This window comes from Mastomys coucha, unplaced genomic scaffold (genome assembly GCF_008632895.1).
Source record: "Mastomys coucha isolate ucsf_1 unplaced genomic scaffold, UCSF_Mcou_1 pScaffold7, whole genome shotgun sequence".
Classification (NCBI taxonomy): Eukaryota; Metazoa; Chordata; class Mammalia; order Rodentia; family Muridae; genus Mastomys; species Mastomys coucha.
The window spans coordinates 96,044,195-96,065,856 of record NW_022196913.1 but is presented as its reverse complement, the minus strand read 5'-3'; the positions used below and the strand labels follow the sequence as shown (position 1 = coordinate 96,065,856).

The 21,662-nt window shown below is 42.2% G+C and overlaps 1 protein-coding gene across 1 annotated transcript in view; it reads left to right on the top strand.

Annotated features, from left to right (window-relative positions):
• Positions 1 to 2,290: 2,290 nt before the first annotated feature.
• The window catches only part of Derl1 (derlin 1), a 23,282-nt gene continuing 3,910 nt past the window's right edge, over positions 2,291 to 21,662 (top strand). Inside the window, exons 1-7 of the mRNA XM_031358365.1 lie at positions 2,291 to 2,696; positions 11,467 to 11,578; positions 14,908 to 14,972; positions 15,895 to 15,921; positions 16,386 to 16,481; positions 17,566 to 17,618; positions 19,712 to 19,822. Of these exons, the coding sequence (XP_031214225.1) occupies positions 2,544 to 2,696; positions 11,467 to 11,578; positions 14,908 to 14,972; positions 15,895 to 15,921; positions 16,386 to 16,481; positions 17,566 to 17,618; positions 19,712 to 19,822 (617 nt within the window). The 5' untranslated portion in view covers positions 2,291 to 2,543. The remainder of the gene's footprint in view (positions 2,697 to 11,466; positions 11,579 to 14,907; positions 14,973 to 15,894; positions 15,922 to 16,385; positions 16,482 to 17,565; positions 17,619 to 19,711; positions 19,823 to 21,662) is intronic.

Genomic DNA, 21,662 nt, shown 5'->3' with positions numbered 1-21,662 from the left:
AAAGAGAAATAATAGGAAATGAGATTTTATTTTATTTTACTTTATTTTTTAAAATTTAAGCCAGGTATGGTGGTACAATGCCTTTAATCTCAGCCCTTGGGAGACAGAGGTAGGCAGACCTCTGTGAGTTTGAGGCCAGTGTGATCTACAGAACAAGTTCTAGAATAGCAAAGACTACACAGAAAAATGTTGTTTCAAAAAAGGGGTAAAAATAATTTTTATGTATATGAATGTCTGGCCCGCACTCATGTATGTACATGGTAGGATCAGATCCCTTGGAGCCGGAGTTATGGATGACTGTGAGCTAGCATGTGGGTGCTGGGAAGAGAACCCAGGTCCTCTGCAGGGCAGAAAGCGCTCTGCTCTGAACTGCTGAGCCAAATCCCCAGCCTCCTCTTCCTCTTCGAGGTGGCCTGAAACTCTTGCTCTCAAGCTTCTCGAGTGTGGGGCTGCCTGTCCCACCACGCCGGCCTTGGACTCCTTCCTGGGCTTTCATCAGAGGCCACAGCTTGAGCAGCTTTCCCACCTGGGCCATCTCTGCAGCCCACTTACTGGCTCCTTCTAAAGGCAAGGACACCAAAGAGAGGTTAAGTGACTTTTACCACATGGTATTGCTAAGAAGTGCTTTGTCACAATATAAACGTCGGTGTTTCTAAAGTCAACAGTCAATCCATACCAATCTCTTGGTGAATCTGGGAACAGTCTGGATTGGACATGTTCATGACATTTTTTTGTTCTTTTCTCTTGCACACACATTGACAAGCTCATTATTGGAACTTTCCATAGCCATGTTGGATAGCCAGTTTCTCTTATTCCTTATACCTTGGTTAAAATGTCAGTGCCAGTGATTGAAAGAGGCAAGCATGACGACTTTCTTGCAAGGAAGCACCATTTGAACTCTCCTGGCTACGTATGAAGACCTTTCTTTTTTTTGGTTTTTCGAGACAGGGTTTCTCTGTATAGCTCTGGCTGTCCTGGAACTCACCCTGTAGACCAGGCTGGCCTCCAACTCAGAAACCCGCCTGCCTCTGCCTCCCAAGTGCTGGGATTAAAGGTGTGCGGCGGCGGCACCACCACCACCCGCCGAAGACGTTTCTTTATAGACTTTCTATACTTGATTTTCTTACAGACCCCAACTTATGTATCCATTCATTCAACTGGGAAATATTTAGCATCTTTCTATTTTGTAAAATGTGCATTTTTTTAAACACTGAAAAGGGTAGTGACCAAAGTTCTTTGAAATAACGGAACACTGGAAAGTATGTGGAAACTGACGTGGATCCTATCTTGCCTGGAGGACAAGAGTCACATGGGCCACTTGGACCTAAGATGTTTAATTCCTTTACAAAGTTAAATAATAATTTTTTTTCAGAGCCCAAATTTCACATATTTTAAGTTTGAGGATTCTTTTTTCCAGTATGAGAACACTGAGTCTGTTTCTTTTCTTATTGTCCAGACCCGGTGGTAATTACGTTCCACTCAGCTCTGCTCTGAGTTTACAATGCACTGCCTCTTCTAGTTTGACCAACAGTTCCTCTCCCGCTACCATGCAATAATGATGATTTTGGATTTTGTTTAGTGAAATGGGTCCAGGGTCCTTTGGTGAGCAATCTCTTTGATTGCAGTAAGTTCAAACACTTTGTTCACTACAGGTCAGTTTACACCTATGTTCTTTACCGAAGGCTTTACTGAACCTAAACCACAGTTCCAAAACAACAGCAAAGAACTAGAAGTTCTAGTGAATTCGATATCTTTCCACCGACTGCTTAAAACAACCATCTTCGTCTGTTTCTAATTCAAAGCCCCCAATGAACCAGATTATGCCCAGTATTAAATGCGGTCTCAAATGCGTCTCAAGATTTCCCAGTTCTCGCCTGCCACTCTACCCCATCATCCTAATCTTTTTCCTTATCCCCTGAATTTTTTCTTCATTACGCATTTGTTTTTCTGTCTATCCTGAGACTGCAAAGTTCAGGTACCACTACCATGCTGACAGCCGCAGCTGCATCCCCAGTGTCTAGAAATCTGCCTGAAGTTGTGAACAAATTGATGGTGTTGTGACTAAATGAAGAAGTATATGCACTATGGCTTCCTTTCCCTTTAAATAAATACTCTACAAGAGGCACTACTCAGACTACAACTCAGGAGAGAACTAGGTGAAGGGCATGCAGCTTCCCCATTGGCTTGCTTTACTGGCCGTTGCTCTGGGCAACCACTGTTTCCCACTAGACGTGCCGTCATCACCCCGCCTCTCCCGCTTGGCCCCACCCCAGGACGTCGGGCCCCGTACGGCGCTTCAAATCTGCACTGGCCCTTTAAGCCGCGGGGGCACTTCTGGTCACATGGCCCACGGCCACCGGAAGGGGAAGTTTCTCTTGTAATCGCTGCCTAGCTCGTCCGAATTCGGTGGCGCCACGTCCGTCGGTCTCCGCCTCCTGCACAGCGGCTGCGCCTCCACTTTCCCTGGCCGAGCCGTCCGCGGAGCGCGGGGTGGGCACGGGAGGACGCGCGGCGCTGCGCAGCCAGTCACCTGACGGGCGACCATGTCGGACATCGGGGACTGGTTCAGGAGCATCCCCGCCATCACGCGCTACTGGTTTGCTGCCACCGTCGCGGTCCCCTTGATCGGCAAGCTCGGTATTATCAGCCCGGCCTACTTCTTCCTCTGGCCCGAAGCTTTCCTCTATCGCTTCCAGGTAGTAGCTGGCGTCGGGCAGTGGAGACTACAGCCCCCATGTGTCCCCGCGGCGGCGGAACGGGTTTGCTGGGCTGCGGGGCACGCTGGGGCTGGTGGGATCTGTAGTGCGTCCGGCTCCAGGGGTCCTTTGGGTCCCGGGAGGTCCTGGGGTCGAGTGCTAAGGCTTGGATAATTTAGAGTCGCGGATTGGCCTGCTGGGACGTGACTCACGATACCTGTCTGGCAAGATTGTACTTCCCGCCTTCCGCACTCTGAAGGAAATAGTGAGGAGGTAAGTTGCCATTCTGGTGGCAGATTGGGCCCACCTGCCTTAATGTCCTCCTCCCTCCCTCTATCCCCGTCGTGGGTGGTGATGCCATCTTAATCAGTGGTGCCGACTTGACATACTTCTGCATGGATTGTTTGCATGTTTACAGTTTTTCCGCCCTAAAGCAGTGGTTTAAGGACAAATATTAAATAAGAATGAATTTATCTGTATTTCCTGCGGACCCTAACCCATCACCTGGCATATAGCAGTTAAATGTTATCAGTGAATGAGTAAATGGGAGATATTAATTTTCTTAAGCATTCAGGAAAACAGTCAAGATTATCATTGTAAGCCAAAGAATGTTAATTTCCTAGAGGTAATTTTTATGTATTCTGTGATGTAAAAATTTAATCAGGGGACGCTCAGATCTCACTATTAGATCTGGATTCCCACACATTACTTGACCTTCTCTTTCTGCTCTTCACTGGATGTTATTTTCTGGTCTCTGCTGCTTTCTCATTTTCCTGACCTAAATGTTGGGATATGCTCCAGGAATCCCTTATAGGATCTTCTGTAGTCTCTCCCTTGGACTTAGATCTTTATCACACAGGACCATAAATACACGAATGTGAGACTGTCAAATACACAAATATCTTTAACGTAGTGGTGGAAATCACCACCTGGTGACCAGTAGACATATAATCAAATCTCCCTTTCGTTTTTGCAAATAGCAACTGTGTTTGCTAGAGGCGTTTAAGCTAACAGTCATAGAGACATCCCTGAGTTCTATTTTGGTTTTACTGTTTAGTGCTGGGACTCAAACCCAGAGCATAGCACTTGCTAGCCAAATACTCTACCACTGAGATACACACCCTGTACAGCCTCTTGACTTCTTCTCCCCACTCCAGAATCTGTTGGCTAGACAGCTGATTCTACCTCAACTGTATATCCACAATACAGGCCTTTCTCCATTGAAAGCTGTTATCATGCCGACTTAGCTCTTTTTGTTCGTGCTGAGCGGCCTGGGCCATCCTGTTAAAACATAAATCAAGTACTGTCAGTCTCCCTAGACTCCTTCAGTATCTGTTGAATGGGATGAGTAAAGTGCTGGTGTAGCACCTGAGTCAACCCCAGGACCTTTGCACATGGTATTTCTCTCCTGAAAAAGATAGCCGTGGCTCATTCACTCACATCTTTGAGGTCTCTGCCCAGATGACATTTTACTTTGTAGGCCTTCTCTGATGGCTATCAGCGGTTCCCCCTTCACTGTTTCCCTTCCCTTTCCTTTTTCCTGCTACATGCCACCTGTTGGTATTTGTTAGTTCACTTCCCATCCAGAACCTAGATGAGTGCTGGGCACATAGCCGCTGCTTATATATTGTTTGAGTTGGTAGAAATTATTGGGAGCTTGCTATGTGCTGGGCACTTGTCTACAACAGTGAATAGGACAGGTTCCTGATCCTATGAGAAAAGCAGAGGGAGGCGCATTGCCAAGGACAGTGTTTAAGTTACCAGTGTTTCTGAAAAGTCTAAGAGAACACTTGAAAATGTCTTTGAATTTGTCTTTTGGACCTAGTCTTTCAGAAAGAAAGAATAGTAAACTGGGAAACTAGGCAAAAAGTGGGAATAGAAAGAAAACTGGGTATCGAGTAGAGAGTCAACTGAAGTGGGAAGCCTGGTAGATGAAGACAGGGAGTTACCCTGGGGTCTGTGCTGTAAAGCCCAGGTGAATCATAGAGGGCCTTGTAGAAGCTAAGAGGGTAAGAGGCTAACAGACAAAGTGTTTACAGCACTAAGTGTTTACAGAGCCTAGGGCACTGCACATGCCAGGCAGATACTCTGAGAGCACCAATGAAGCCTGGGAGGCTTTGAACAGAACACTGCAAGTTGACTGCCCACTTCTCGGAGGAATGGAGTCCGTGTGTAGGGAGCACTGGGTAATGGACTCAGAGACATACACATTTACTTTACTGAGAGTGGGAATGCTTAGCAGGGCTCCGGTTTGGTTTGAAGTGTGGATTAATGATGTGTTTTGACCACTGTTAACTTTTAAGTGTTTTCCACACATCCAAGTAGAGACATCCTACAGCAGTTGTAAGAATATGAGTCTAAAGCTCAGCCTGAATTGTATAGGGTTGTACTAACAAATTATCCATTAATAAATATGTCTTGGCAGAGTGCTGTTGTGAACCTTGTACCCAGTGGCATGTTGGGTAACGTGTGCATGGGGAGCGTTTCGTGGAGAGCGCTGGCTGTAAATCATTTTATGAGAACATGGTCAAAACTGACTCTGAGCCTTATGAAATCTTGCTCACTTGTGTAGCCAGATTGCTAGAATAAACGACATCAAAGGCTTTTCTAATAAGCTACAGATGTAATAATGTTTAAAAGAAAATCAAACAGGAACCCACTAGAGACATCATTTGTGTCATACCTCATGTATGGATACACCAGCTCCTCAGATGCATATTGTAACAAACCGAGTAGAAACAATGCAGGAAGGATGGAAAAGCACAGAAGGTGTGCTTTCACAGTTTCTGTGGGAGACGCCTCTCCGTAGATGCTCCATCTGTGTCGGCCTAAGAAACTGTGGGATAGTTGATTTAGAATTGTACATTCACAATTTGAAATGATACTTTTCCTTTCTTCTGTGTAATGTAGTGGTTTAAAGCTATAAAGTTTAAAGTGCTAGTTCTCCAGTCTGGATAACAAAATACAGCAAATGGGCTAAGACTCACTACTTGGCTGTCCATAGTTTCTCCTTATCACACACTTTCCAGTGATGGAGTGTCTTCCTGTCAGCCAATGATTAAAGAGAGGTGGCAGTTTCCCGATGCCTTAGTATTTATTCACTGAGATAAGCCTCCTGTGGAGCCTGTCCTATATTTCATTTTTTAAAAACAAATAGTATCATTCCCTTTTGTCAGTGCTGTACTGTTGATATACGTGTGGTACCTCAGTTCTACAACCAGCTTGAGGTAGTGCTGACGTGTTTATGAGCACCTACAGCTGGTTTCTGTCTCACCTAGTTAAGATTTGTCTAAGGTGTCTTCAATTCCTTACTAACCTTTTATCCCCAAAGTGTTTAGCAAAGTGTTTTGAAAAGTGATTTCTTCAAACTACTTATAGGAAATGATTTTTCCTTTTCTCCTAGAGCTGGAAGATCATAAAGCATCAAGTAGTTAATTCATGTAGGACAGAAAGATTGTAGGCTTTCAAGTATTTCAAGTAGTTAGGTCATAACATCAAGTCCTAGCTCAGACCCTTACAGGTTGTGTGCTGTGAACCAAGTTATTTATCTGTCTGGACCTAAAATATCTCTACCTAAAAGCAGTGATAATATAATGATGTGCTAACTTATCAGTTACAGGACTCTTGACCATAGGGCACTCCCTCAGTTAATGCTTTTTTTTTTTTTTTTGAAAGAACAGTAGAAGTTGCATTAAATGGTTATATTGACCATTTTTATTAGTAACAATACAATTTTAATATTCAGTTAAGTTAGAAATATAATTCATGAATTATTGTTGTTATTTAGTCCCTATCAAAGAATCCCAATGTACTGGACATGATGGTATCTACCTGTAATTGTAGCATTGGGGAAGCAGAGGCCAGGCTGGGCTGTGTAGAGCAAGTTTTAGGCTAACTTTACCAAGAGTGAGGTGTCATCCCAAGAAAGTAAGAAGTAAGCAAGATCAACAACAACAAAAAGGCCACTGAGGGCTGGGTGTGGCTCAGTGTGGTGCATGCTTAGTATTCACAAAGCCTTGGGTTTGGTCCCCAGTACTGTGGAAAGCCAGGCATGGTGACTCTGTCTGTAATCCCAGCATTGGAAAGGCAGGAGATCACAAATTCGAGGTCATACTTGATTTAATATAATAGCTTCAAGAATAGCCTAGCTCAGGAAAAAAAGAAAAAAAGAACTAATGAATAACAAACAAAAAGACCTCTAACTTAGAATGGAAAGGTGTGAGCTCTCAGCTTCTCGAGCTTGTTTTCCAGAATTAGATATTGTCACATTTAACCCAATGACTGCAAGCTTAGCAGGCTGTTTAAAGAGTGTTTGGGTTATAATATATATATAAACTGGAAGAGAGTAAACTTGAACTGTAGGCTGACATGGGAGTAGCAAGATTTGCTCACACCAGCACTTGCTTGCTTGGAGACCCATGCATGTGCCAGTGCTCATGTGCATGCATGGCTGTGTGTTGCATGTGTGTGCATGCACAAGTGTACAAGTATTCAAAGGCCACACTCCTCAGGAGCTGTAAACCTTGTTTTTTGAGACAAGGGTTCTCACTGGGACCTGGGGCTCACTGGTTAGGTTAGGTTGGTTGGTCTTTTTCCATCTTCTCTGCTCCTCTGGCTTTGCACGCATGGCCCTGCAAGTAAAGCCTGTTTCCTTACCCTAGTTACATGCCAGATAGAGGAAAGAAGGGGCTGTTGGGGATTTCAGAAGTAAACACTGTATCCTTCTGAAGAAACTCAGTGCCTAGTGATTTCAAATTATGATTTTAAATAAAAAAATAATAAGTCTCTTAGATGAATGAAAGCAAGTATAACTCAAGGGTAAGCTTAATGAACAGGGAAGAGAAGTGAGGCATTTTGACAGACACTGATTTCTAAAGAACAGGTGCACACAGTGGCTAAAAATAGTATTGTGTCATCAGCATTAGAGAAAATGTAGTCAGGGGAAAAAAGCCTGAGGGTTTTTTTTTCCCTGAAATCAGGCATTGAGTAACTTAAAGGAATATTGGAGTACGTAAAATGTGAATTTTAAAAACCAGGTCAGTGGGTGTTTTCTGAAAGGTTGTAATAGTAGCACACCTCCATATATGCGTTAAAACATTTTAAACAGAGCACATTTCAATTCTCTTTCTTGAGTCCAGTCATTTAAGCAGTATAAGACAGGATGAGGGCAGGCATCCCAGGACACATGTCACTGGGTAAGCAGAAAAAAGGCACCTCAAAAGTCTAGACTAACAAAATTCCAAGGTTAGGAATTGCTTCTGCCCTGTATTGCGGTGCTTTTGCAAACAGGGTGTCAGAATTGATGGGTTTACTCTCAGTTTGTTCCTAGGTCACAACAAGGATAGCAGTTTTTACTAAATGTAGTTGTAATACGGCTATCTCTGTTGAGTGACATTGTAGAGAGGAGGTTTAGTCTTACAATTCTAGAGTCCTGCTAGGGCAGAAGTCTGTCTTCACCAGTTCCTAGCTATTTATTATATATTTATTTATTATAAGTACACTGTAGCTGTCTTCAGACACACCAGAAGAGGGCGTCCAATCTCATTACAGGTGGTTGTGAGCCACCGTGTGGTTGCTGGGATTTGAACTCATGACCTTCAGAAGAGCAATCGGTGCTCTTACCCGAGTTCCTAGCTATTATGTAACCTTTATCAATGCTGTTTCCTCATCTATAAAGCCTACTTTCTGAATCATTTTGTGTAAATAAGTTGAGTAGCATACTAATTCATTCTTTTTTTTTAAAGCCATTGTCCAGGGTCTGTATACAGCCCAGTTGCTAGGGCATTTGCCCAGCATATTCAAGGTCCTGGGTTCCATTCCCAGAACTCCCTAGACAAAGCAAGGTAACAGATGCGTCAGCCAGTGGGGGCTGTGCGTGATCTTCCCTGTGCTTTGAAACTGCCGCTGAGAAGTGGCGACTTTACACCACCTTCCCTCCAGAGCTTCTCTTGTCATCTGCAGTGCCTTTTTCTTGAGATGGGGCTGTTCCTGTGGTCAAGTTGTGAATGGAGATGATTTAACCTGGTGCTTTACTGCTTCAATGCAGGGGTCTTGGAAGGTCACATTTAGTCTCTACAGAGCATTAAGCTCTGAGGGTTTCATTTCTGTCCATGGAGAATGGAGTTGGCAGCTGTGTGTCTGGCAGGGTCTGTGACTGTTTCTTCCATTCTAGCAGCCCCACATCGTTACCAGCCCTCTTCTGTTTATTGTGCTCTTGCAGTTCTTGGGGGCCTTGTGCCAAGAGTGTATTTTCCCTTCCTTGTGCCAACTCTTGCTCTTTTTGACAGTCTTCCCATGATTGATCCAGCCATGCTTTTCGTGCTTGGCACATGATAGTGTGCCATAAGACACATAGCTTTTAAGTCAAAGGTCAGCATTATTCAGTTTTCCACAGTCTAGGGGCAATCACTTTATTATTTAATAATGTTTTGAGATATAAGCTAGTGAATGATAAAGTTGAAAAGGTTGAAAGAAGATACTTTTTTGTTTGTTTTTTTTATTTTTTGTTTTTTGTTTTGGATAGATTTTTGATAGATTTTAACCTGGGAAGGCCAAGAGGTTCAATTTCCAAATGTTACCTGCTTTGGTGGTTGATTATGGAAGAAAAAAGAGAAAGCTCTGTAGAAAACTATGAAAGTTAAGACAAGAGTATGTCAGTGTCACAGAGATAAAAAGATAGAGATGTTGGATCTGATTTACTTTAGAATAATATTGAAACTAGCCAGGAAAGGGATTTGGAAAGAAAGGAGAGGAAGAACATTGTATTTCTTTTTTTTTTTTTTGGTTTTTCGAGACAGGGTTTCTTTGTATAATCTTGGCTGTCCTGGAACTCACTCTGTAGACCAGGCTGGCCTTGAACTCAGAAATCCACCGCCTCTGCCTCCCAAGTGCTGGGATTAAAGGCGTGCATCACCACTACAGGGCTAACATTGTATTTCTTTAGATATGAAAATATATTTATTAAACCAGAAATTAAAATAACAGTATGGACATTCATTCTAAATCATCTAATCTAAAAGTAGGCTTTAAAATTGAACATGTTTCTATCCTTTCGGAAAAAAAATCTTACTTTGTAAGCATGATATTGATGGGTACATTTTCCTGTGTGTTAAACTTTTGTGTTGAATACACAGCAAAAGTCCTATTAAAAATCAGTGTATTTTGGAATAAATGTACTATATAATAGATATTGTCATGTAAAATACAGTATAAGTACTCTAAAAGCATAAGTCTAATGAAGGAACAGAAAATAACTTGCAACAAGGAAATTTCCGTAATATATAGAGGTGCAGATCTATCAGGGCAGTGGATGTGCTAAAGTCTTTAAAATGAAGAAAGATGCTCGGCTTTCTCAAAGCAAATAAAGATTAGTTTTCAGGTTAGTGGCTGTAAATATCCTTTGTGGTGAATATGTGTAGAAAGATGGCAATCATCTACATTTTAGGAGGAAGTATAAATTAATTAAACATTTCTGTAGACATTTGGCAATGTCTACCAAAATAAGTGCATATGTCTGTTGATCTAACAGATTGATTCCCAGGCATTTATTCCGTGTGTGTGTGTGTGTGTGTGTGTGTGTGTGTGTGTGTGTGTGTGTGTGTAGAATGTACAAGAATATTCATCATGGCATCATAACAGTTTAAATGAAGTTTGGCTATCCACATAAAGAAAGACTGTGAAGCCAATAGAAATATTTTGTCAAGAGAATGAAGACATAAAACTGTGATTTAAAGCATGGTGAGGAGGGAGGAATAATGGCAGAGCATTCAAGGAAACAGGCGTGCATGCACGCATGCCCTTGGAATTCCAGCCTGAGGCAGGCAGGCCAGTTGAATGTTCCAGGAAACCCTGGGCTTTGAGACCCTAAAAACAAAGGCAAGGCATGGTGTTGTGCACCTTAAATTCCAGCATTTGGAAAGCAGTCAGGGAGATTTCTGAGTTTGGGGCCAGCCTGGTCTATATACTGAGCTTCAGGACAGCCAGGCCTATGCAGAGAGATCCTGTCTCAAAAAACCAAACCAAACAAAAAAAACAAAAAACAAACCCAAAAGCTTGGCCGTGTGGAGCAGACAACTCTTGTAATCCCAGCAACTCTAGATGCTGAGGCAGGAACATTGAAAGTTTAAGAACTGTCTGTGCTGCATAAGTTCAAGGCCACCTGTGCAATGAGGTGATCCCCTCCTCTCTCAGAATGTGTAAAGAGGGCTGGGACGGATCTCAGAGATAGAGTGCCTGACCTACCCTGGGTTCAGTTCAGAGGGTCGCCCCCAAAGGAAAGCAGTTGTTGCTGAAAATAACATTTGAAGATTGGAGTTAGGACTTCCTCTCTTCATGGTGTGTGTGTGTGTGTGTGTGTGTGTGTGTGTGTGTGTGTGTGTGTGTGTGTGTTGGGTTATTTGCTTTGGGGCCTGTATGCCTTTGTTTTGATTCCTGTTAACCTCCAGTGTTTGAGAATGCTACTTTTACTTTAGGATTGTCTGTAAGCCTGATCTCAGGCAAGACTAGCCATACATTTGCATAGTATTGATTTTGCTAACTTGTTTAAAAATATTTACTGATTATTTTGATGTCCTGTTATTTCATTGATCTGTGAATTGATGTTATGTAAGGCAGCAGGACCTACTCTGTTTCCTCATACTGTGGTGATGATGTCACTTTAGCTCTCATTGAAAGAATGCTTTGCATAGTGTGATTTTTGTTTGGCTAAAAATAAGAAAAGCGTTCATCCCTGGTCAGAGAAACTGACAGCTGTTTGTTTTGATCTGTTCAGATATGGAGGCCGTTCACTGCCACCTTTTACTTTCCTGTGGGTCCAGGAACTGGATTTCTTTATTTGGTCAATTTATATTTCTTATATCAGTATTCTACACGGCTTGAAGCAGGTAAGTTACCTGTCATTGTTCAAGTGTTGTTTCATTCTAACTTACTAATTCATTCTAAATATGTTGACTTGGATTTTGAGGATCATAAACATTATATAAAGAAATATGTATTGATAGTTCTTGCATGCTCACTAGGTCATGACTGTATTAGGCTAGTAGACTATTTGATTTTTGTTTTCTGTTTTTGTGTTTGTTTGTTGGAGACAGGGTCTCATCTATCCCTGGCTATACCCAGTTGACCTCCAACTCAGGGATCCATCTGTCTCTACCACCTGAGTGCTGGGATTAAAGGTGTGCACTACCACACCTAGCCTTGATTGAGTTCTTAATCAGAGAATGAGTTGTAATTTGTTATGGAAGGAAATAACATCAGATCAAAATTTTACATGTTTTCCCATCTTCTGAATGTCTGGGCTGTGTTCTCATACTTACTCTTGTCTTCATCCTGCTAAAGTGAAACCAGGCTAGAATATATGTGTTTCTCAGACAGAGTCGGAGGCAATTCAGAGCTTAGTCTCCTTCTCAGAGGTAAAAAAGCCCAGCCTGGGGCTGGAGAGGATGGCGCACTGAGGAAAGTGCAAGTGTGAGGATCCAGTCCAGCTCCCTTCAGTGATGCAGATAAGTTGGGTGTGGCACTGTGTACCTGCAGTCCAGTGCCCAGAGACCAAGACTCCAGAAGATTCTGAGAGCTCTCACCACCTAGAGGAGTCAGCTGTTGGGCCTCACTCAAGAAATAAGGTGGTAAACAATAGAGGAAGATATTGATTGTGGCCTCTGACCTTCACACATGTACCATGGCCACATGCACACACACACACATATACTACACATATATACATGTAGAAAACAATTTTAAGGCAGGATTTGTACTGTGGTAATTTTTCAAATATAACATCTTGTATGATATAATAGAAAAGCAATACAATGTTTTAAAAGTGTATTGTTGAATTGAGTATTTCTACAATTCCTTATATGCTAGTTTGAGTCGCTTATACCAGGAAGCAGTAAATTGATACCCTAGTCAAAATACAGATCCACTTTTGTTGAGTGTAAGTGATTTGCAAAGCTTGGCTGACTTCAGAGATTTTATAAAACTGCTGGCTCTTACTTAGGTCAGGTTTCTGAATCGTCCTTAAGAGTCTGCTCAAGTATTTGAAAATTGTGCCTCTGTTTCATAGCTGTTGCCACCAAGGCTGTCAACCTAAATTCGATTTCCTGAAGCCCACATGGTGGAAGTGTAGAACTGACTATCAGCAAGTAATCCTCTGACATCTATTTACGTGCACACTAATGTACATGCTCATACATGAATGCACACACATACCCACCCACCCACACACACACAAATAAATGTGCTAGGCCTCACCACCATCCCAGAGCTCTCCTGATCCGTACCAGGGCTCTCCTGCCTCCCAGAACCTTCGGGTTTCACTCTCCCTTGTCCAGTTCTTGGTGGTAGTGCTGAGTAGAGCTGAGTAGAGCAGTGAAGAGCAGTCGCTTAGCATGCTGCTCTTCTGGTTTATCTAGGTGATGATTAAGTTGTTGGAGTAGCTCTTATTTTAAACACTAGTGTAGTACATGCTGGGTGAAGTGTGGATGATCCATGACAACATAGTGAAGATTTTCCTATGGAGAAATTTAAATATATACAGAGTCTCTTAGAGAAAAAGGTCAGTGAACCTTTTTCTTCTTACTGAGAAAAATTCACATCTCACATCACATTTTAACCCTTTGTGAGCCTGTGATTTGGTGGTGTTTAATGCTTTTGTAACCATCACAGCAATTTAATCTCACAATGTTTTCATCAGTACCCCTGTACTAGACCCAGAGTACCCCTGCCCCCAGCTTCTGGCTATTACCAGTCTACTTCCTGTGTGGATTTGCCTGTGTGGGCCATGTGTAATGTCAGTTTGTGACCAGCTTCTCACTGTTGGCTATGTTAGTGCAGACTTCTGTTACAATTCACTCGTGTTGTGGTATGTGTCAGTGTGAATCTCCTTGACTGTCGTCCCCCCATCACATCTTGTTTTGTCTGTATCAGCATAGCTCTAAAGTTAGGCCATAAGGACTCTTTCTGATATGGAAGCTAGATCTGATATAACTGAGGTTCTGTGGCCACTTTCTGCTCTTGTTTATCTGCATTCTTGAGTCCATTTACCCACTTTATTAACTTGATCAGATAATGCAAGCTGCTCTAATATCTTGTGTTTGAAAAGCAGGTAAGTAGTGAACCTGCACTGCTAGACTACTGCTTGGTTTGGTTTGCTTTTATCCTTAAAAGTTGCTTCCCTTTCTTTCCAGTCAGAGCACTTTTGAAATGTTCCAGCTGAGAGGATTTTTGAAACAGTTTCTTTGAGATAAAAAGTTGCTCTCTTTATCTGTGTGGGTTCTGTGTCCTGAGTCAGCTGCCTGAAAAATTGAAAATATCTGGAAAATAAGTCTACTGAACTTGTACAGTTTCCCCCTTGTTATTACTTCCTAAACAACACATTGTAGCAACTGGCTGCACACAATTTACATTGTAAAAGGGACCACAGGTAATGTGACCTATCTTACAGTATATGTCAGAGTATGTAGGTTCTATGCTAATATTTTACCATTTTATCCAAGGATTGTGGATATTTGTAGGTTTTAGTATACAGGGAAGCTCTTAGCTCCCACCTGTCATGGATTCCAGTGGAGGATGGTAATCTACATCCCATATTCCTCATTTGAGTTTAAAGGGCACAGTTCAGTTAGTATGTCTGTAGAATTGTGCAGCCATTATCATAATCAGTTTACAACATGTCTTTGCCTCTAAAGTCTATATCTGTTAGAATTGCTCATTTCCTTCAATCCATCTTCCATGCAAGCCTTAGGAAACTTCAGTTCCCTTTCTGCTCTTTAGAGTTGCCTGTACTAGTAATTTCTAGTAGTAATTATGGTAGGATCATACCATCTGTGGTCTTTTGTGACTGTTTCTTTTACTTGGTGCCATGTTTTTAAGGTTCTTCTATCTAGTATGTAGATTTAGTACATTCCTCATTATTGTCAAATTATGTAGGTAATGTTGATGGGCACTTGATTTAATCCATTTTGTGGCTGTTGTGACTAATGCTGCTGTGAGCATTACCGTAGAGAGGAATCTTCCATATTATCCTATTTAACCCTCTATTTTGCAGATAGACAAACGGGTGTCCAGAGTGGTGCTCATATGTCCTAAAGGTCACCCGTTTCTTTAAAGAAGTGATGTTAAATGTCTTCAGTATAGTTTTTTTAAGTATTTTTCTCCATAGAGGCTACTTTCTTCCCCGGTCTGAAGCCTGATGCTTGCCTTGTGTTTGTTCTAGGAGCTTTTGATGGGAGGCCGGCAGACTATTTATTCATGCTTCTCTTCAACTGGATCTGCATCGTTGTATCCTTCAGGGCTGCTTTGGGCCATAATGAACTCCCTTCCTCCTTTTTAAGGTCTTGGGAAATAGTAGTCTATAAAAATATTTAAATTAGTTTTTATACCTTTTAAAAGCTATAGTCAGTAATGAGCATATCAGATTCTGTTTTTAAAGCTAGGGTAAATCCTATGTTTTGGGCATGCCTCCTCTTACTGTCGTCGCTGGGATTTTTCTCCATATTCAGTGGAATTTTGTTGCTGTCTCTTTGAGCTCAGTTCTCTTTGTTCTCTGGGCTGACGGTTTGTTGACTGAAGCACAGAGACTCCATGCCACAAGACGGCTTTCTGGTTCTTTCCAGAAATGTAATTTACAGCCAGCATTATTTTATGACTTTGTTGCTGTCCATCTTTTGGTTCTAAATAGTAATCTAGTCCATAAGGCACCCCACTGTGGGCATAGTCTATCTCTGTGTGAGGCACAGTTGATAACCAAACAGTTGGACCTGACTACTATTTAAAGTTGGCCAAGAGCAGAAACATAGATGGCCTGGAACACACCTTCTCCTTTAAGAGAATGGAATTTAAAAAAAAAAAAAAAAGCTATCCCTGAGTATAAGCATTTGTTTCAAATGCACAGACCTCCCCATCCTGTACTTGAATGAACAGTAAAATAGTAGCAGGGTATAGAAGATGATACCAGGTGACCAGGCCATGGTGACGTTGTTCATTTCCATGTCTCCTGCTCTACTGACTGACTCTACAAGCTAATGGGATATTTCTGGAATGACCAGAACTTTTGTGTGTTCCCATATCTTAAGTAATCTGATTGCTAGAAAGTGTTTTCCTTTGGAACAGTGTAATGAAGTCCACTGGAGGGCAATGATCAGTTCAACCTTGGCATCTATAGAATACTTTCTACATATGATCTTTAACTTTACAAACCAAGATTACTGGCTTAGCAATGGATATGCAGGTAAGGCTTTCAACTATTTGCCCTTCTGTATGTTTCAGAAGTTGGGACTATATTAAATGTACAGAATGAGAACTGAATATACTGTCAGCTAAGCCTTTAGCTGTAGGCATTATCTAAACCATTGACCTCTTGTTCATTTCTGGCTTATGCTTGAATGCTCAGATAATGGTTATGCAGTATTTCCTGGACATGTTGGGGTTATGTATTCATTGAAAACAGATTAGATGGTTAAGGAAAATCTTTTTTTTCTTCTTCAAATAATGGTTTGAACTGATGCTTCTGACTTTATGTATTGATCATAGATTTTTATGACATTTATTGTATGGTAAATAATGTAGTTGGTTTATGATTGTAACATGAGGGTTCCCTTTGCAGATTTTTGGAGGTGGGCAAGGTAGACAGTCACACTAAACCCTTGTTAAATGCCTGTGGAGCTGAGCTTCATATCTTGACTTCATTTGCAGTTGCTGATGATTCCCCTGATCATGTCAGTACTTTACGTCTGGGCCCAGCTGAACAGAGACCTGATTGTATCATTTTGGTTTGGAACACGATTTAAGGTATTTTACCTCAGAGGAACATAGCTCAGTTTTTGTCTGTGATAATCTTGCCTGAGCTCAGATGTGTACCTTCTGACACTTCCAGAAGGGGTCACTGCAGAGTAGTGTACCACAGACAGGTGTCTTCCTCCCCCTCCTCAGTCCTGCTCCTAGCCATCCCAGCATCCCTTGCTGTTGTTACTTTCAAACCCTCTAAACCTCTTCAGGGATATGTCACTCAGTGATCGTGTGTGTGTGTGTGTGTGTGTGTGTGTGTGTGTGTGTGTGTGTGAGAGAGAGAGAGAGAGAGAGAGTGTGTGTGAGAGAGAGAGAGAGAGAGATGGGTGGGAGGGAAGGTAGTGTGGAGGGAGAGAGGGCAAACATGAGCACACAAGATGGATTACAAGTGGGACAGCATGTAGGACTCCTGCTGATTTCTAGTCTTTTTGCCCCTCCTGTACTGTTAGGTGCTACCTCCTATACCTAGAATAGCGTCCCAGATGCTGCCTGAGCATACTGTTTTCTACCTGTAATGTCCTATTCACTATAGAACTGAATATTGCTTGAGTCTTCTGCCTGGAGTTAGACTTGTTTAGTCTGTGGGCTAGTACTTACCTCAGTTGGACTTATGGCTGTTAAGCTTCCTTTTACTAGTTTCTGAAGTTCCCTTGAAGTTGTCACTCAGCTTAAATTTGTTCTAGAATGTCAGATCTGGAACCCTAATATTCTGTTGGGAGACTGTTAGTTCAAGACGTTCACACAATTTTAGGTAAAAATTCAAGTTAATTACTTGTAACAATCTGCTTTTGGAGTCTTCCAGTGGTTCTGTTTGGGGTGTGTTTACTGTCATCCATAAGATGCTTGTTTGTTTCTTTGTGAATATTAGCTCAGCAGGATTCTTTCTCTGACGTTATAAGTGTACAAATAAGTATAGTTTTAGATAGGAAGATGTAAGTGCAGTGGGGTTGACCTTAGATCTGAGAAATTTTGTAGTGACCTAGTAATTTCTATGAAGCCCTGGTCACTATTTCCTTCCCCATTTTCAGTTCCCCTGGTGCCATGTGTCTTGAGACACAGCTGTTCACATCTGTGTCCTCTTTCCTAGGCCTGTTACTTACCTTGGGTTATCCTCGGATTCAACTATATCATTGGAGGCTCGTAAGTAATGTTAAGTTTACTTATCTGGAAGCTAATCCTTGAGAAACTTAATTCATCTTTATTTTCCTTTCTTAGGCCTTTAAAGACTTTAAAGACCAAGTGTTGATAGGTTAGAACCTTATAGAGAAAGATGTTTGGATATTGTTGGTTGCACTGCAGGACTTAAGCACCTTTGACATTGGATGGCTCTCATTTTGTTAGCTTGTCACTAGATATATTGTTTGAATACTTAGGTGCCTGTCTGGATTCGGTATCCATATTGAGCAAGTACAGAACTCATTTGCCTTGATTTGTCTTAGGAGCTTATCTATAAGATTACTGTTTGTTTTTCAGGCACTCTCAGAATGTCTTGGAAATGGCTTACTGCCATAGAAATGGAGCTTCTCAGATGAGAAGTACTTCTGTAATGGTTTGATGGTGTAGAACTTTTGTTAGGCAGTGTCAAATTTCTCCTCCCTTGGTCTGGAGTTGGTACTGAGATGTAGGAAAACCTTCCATGTTTCCAGTATTAGGTTTAGAGAGAGACCATCTAGAAGGGGCTGTCTGGGAGACAGCACAGTGCTTAAGGAGAGAGACCACCTAGAAGGGGCTGTGTGGGAGACAGCACAGTGCTTAAGAGCAGATATTGCTCTTGCAGAGGATCTAAGTTTGGTTCCCAGAACCCATGTTGGGCAGCAAACAACAGCCTGTAACTTGAGCTCCAGGGGTATCTGATAGCTTCAGCCTCCTTGGGACTTGTGCCCATGTTGTGTATGGCTGTCCTGGAACTCACTCTGTAGACCAGGCTGGCCTTGAACTCAGAAATCCGCCTGCCTCTGCCTCCCAGGTGCTGGGATTAAAGGCGTGTGCCACCACTGCCCGGCACAAATAATTTTTTTAATCTTTAAAAACGAGAAGAACTTTCCTCTGCCTGTTATGGTGGCACATACCTTTAACTGCAACACTTGGGAATCAGAGATAGGTGGGTCAGCCAGGGCTACATAGCTAGACCCTATCTCAAATAAACCAAACCAAAAACAAAATACAAGCTAGAGATTTTTTTGTTTTTGTTTTTTTGTTATTTTTTGTTGTTGTTGTTTTGTTTTTTTGGGGACAGGGTTTCTCTGTGTAGCCCTGGCTGTCCTGGAACTCACCCTGTAGACCAGGCTGGCCTTGAACTCAGAAATCCGCCTGCCTCTGCCTTCCACGTGCTGGAAACAAGCTAGAGATTTTAAGAGCTCTCATTTCTTACCGATTATTTTCAAGAGTTAGTGGATTTAAAAAGTACGAATCTTTCGTATAGCTGACATATTTGAGCTGTATAGTCCTTACTACTCCTGTGTATTTCCAGAGAGAAGTGAGTGCACTGAGAAGGATGATGCAGAGCTCAGCACCTTTTGACATTGGTCAGCCCCCTCTCTACTCCTCCCAAACCCCTACCCCACGGGCAGAGTGTGGGAAGTTACAGGTGTTCATTTGCTCTGGCGAGAATCATGTTGTGGGTAAAGATGGAAGAAGGATGTGTAAATAACAGCCATGGATGCTGCAGGTGCCTGTCTGAGCCTGGGAGACCTGAAGAGTCAGTACTTATTTTAGGATGCAGGGCAAGGCTCAGCTGTCTTAAGTGATCTCACTGACCGGTCAAGAGAGATGCAAATCACAGCTCCAGAAATGAAGGAGCAGTGGTTGTAGTCCGTCTTTCTCCCTCCCATGCTCTCTCTTGGTAGTCTGCTTATTTGTCTATTTACAAACATCATGTGTGAAGGCAAGAACTCAGAAACTAACTTGCTTTGCACCTGCCCCTCCTCCTGAGACATACTGGATCAAAACGAATGTTTTGAGGATGGACTAGGGGCTTGGAAGAGATGTCAGAGGTGCTTTTGGCCTTGAAGCTGTGGGCCTCATTAGTTCTTCAGGCCTGATATCCCTCTTCCTCAGAATACATTTGTCACTCACACTGTAAAAGGGCCCATTGTAGAGCTGTCGCTGACTCCCCGGGACTGTGATGGAGGACAGTGAAAGCGGCTCTTTCCCATGCTCTTAGTTACAGCTTGCTGCAGCTCACTTTGTTGCCTGGATTGCCTGTCTTTGCACTGACTTGACTCTCTTTGCAGGGTGATCAATGAGCTCATTGGAAACCTTGTTGGACATCTTTATTTCTTCCTGATGTTCAGATACCCAATGGACTTGGGAGGAAGGAATTTTCTGTCCACACCTCAGTTTTTGTAAGTTTTTTCTCTTTTTTTGAACATTGTGCTGTCCTGTGGTTTCAAGTATCTTGATAGGAGACACTTTCATGAGGAGACACTGCACTGCCCTCTCTAAGGGAGAAATGTGAGACAATAAGGTTCTTGCTGTGGTCACAGTCAGGAAGCCAGGACTGATGCCACAGCCTAGTCCCTTTCATAGCATGTGGCTAAAGATCCTGACTAGGTTCAGCCGTTACAAAGGTCCCCTGTGCTGAGGAGGCTGACTTACTTGGTGCTACTTTACAGTGCCAAGCAGTAGGCTGAGGGGACAAGTGTCATAAAGAATAACACTACATTTTTTTTTCTTCTTGAAACATTGGTTTCACTCATAATGTTGACTGAGTAAGTTAGCTCATTATTTGCAATTTTAAAAATGTGTTTTTATTTGTTTTTGTCTTAGGGATAGGGTCCCTGCTGTATAGCTCAGGCTGACCTCAAACTCTCCATCCTTCTGCCTTAGTTTCCCAAGTGCTAGAACCATAGGTATGCCACCATCCTGCCTGGTTTAAACTTTCATATAGTAAATGACTAGAACTTTTGTAGATTGTTTAAAGTTTAAATGAGAGGCCTGAGATTTGTGTAGTAGTCCCAACTCCTTGGAAGTAGGTGATTGGTTCTTCCCTTCCCTTCCCTTCCTTTCCTTTCCCTTCCCTTCCCTTCGAATTAATTAAGTAGAAGAGGCCAAGGGCAGTAACTTCTGGGGATCAGATGCTATTCCCTTTGTGTACTGTTTTTGATACTGGTAAAGTTCTTATTAAAACGTCCAACTTTTGGTTCATAAGTCTGAGTTGAAAGGCTGTCCCTGTCTCACAGGACTGGGTAGAGCAAGGCTCGTTGTTGGAAGCATAATGGTGGGTTGTGGGTTAATGGCATACTACTGGGCTCTGGGTTAATAAAAGCCCTGTGCCTAATGTTTTGGCGAGGGCTGGTGGCTGAGAAGAGATGCTCAAACACTGTAAGTAGCATGGCCATTCTGTCAGTGAAGCAAAAGGCTTGAAATTGGGACCAGTCAAATCACCATATGGGTGTCCCTGCCTGCCTGACAGTCACACCTAATCCCCTGAGGGATATGGTATAATCACTTGCATCTAAGAGTTTAAAAGACAGGACCCCTTTGACTTTGTTTGCAGTTCTCTTTGTTTTCAGGGAGTAGGTGAGGGCAGGAACACCGGAGTCCCCTCCACCCCAGCTCTGTGCAGGTTAGGGTGTGTTTGTAGAAGACTTTGATTGCTAACTATATATAATCAGAAAAATCCAGTGGCTTGTTTGTTTGTTTTTAAAAGAGTATATAAAAAAATGTGTTTCTCTTTGTGCCTCGGGTTGCTTTCAGGCTGAAAAACAAATGGACAGTCTGTTTTCTAATTACCAAAGGACACAGTAGCAGTAGGCTTGGATTTCTGTTCTAGGTTTATCAAGTAGGTTGGCAGATGCTTCAGCTTTAAAAAGCCTATGCTCTGGGGAATAGCCAACCGTTACTTTACCGTTAATGGCTATTTTCTGACTTAACAGCTTACAGATATTTTTGAATTGTGGACAAAAGTGTAGAAAATTTCAACAGTAAAATTACAGCAGCACACTGGAGCCCGCCTTCTACTTGAGCTTTCTCTGTTGGTGGATGCCCTTCTGTCAAATTTTGCATAAAGATCAGATGGTAAAATGTAGCTCCTTGCAAAAGCAGTAACTGCTTTGGAATTACCATAAATTTTTGTTGATTGTGTATAATTGGGTGTCTTTTTATTCTAATTACTGGCATTTAATTTCACTCTGAGCTTAAGCAGTGAAGCTGGCTTCTATATTGTCTTGAGCATGCAGTAGA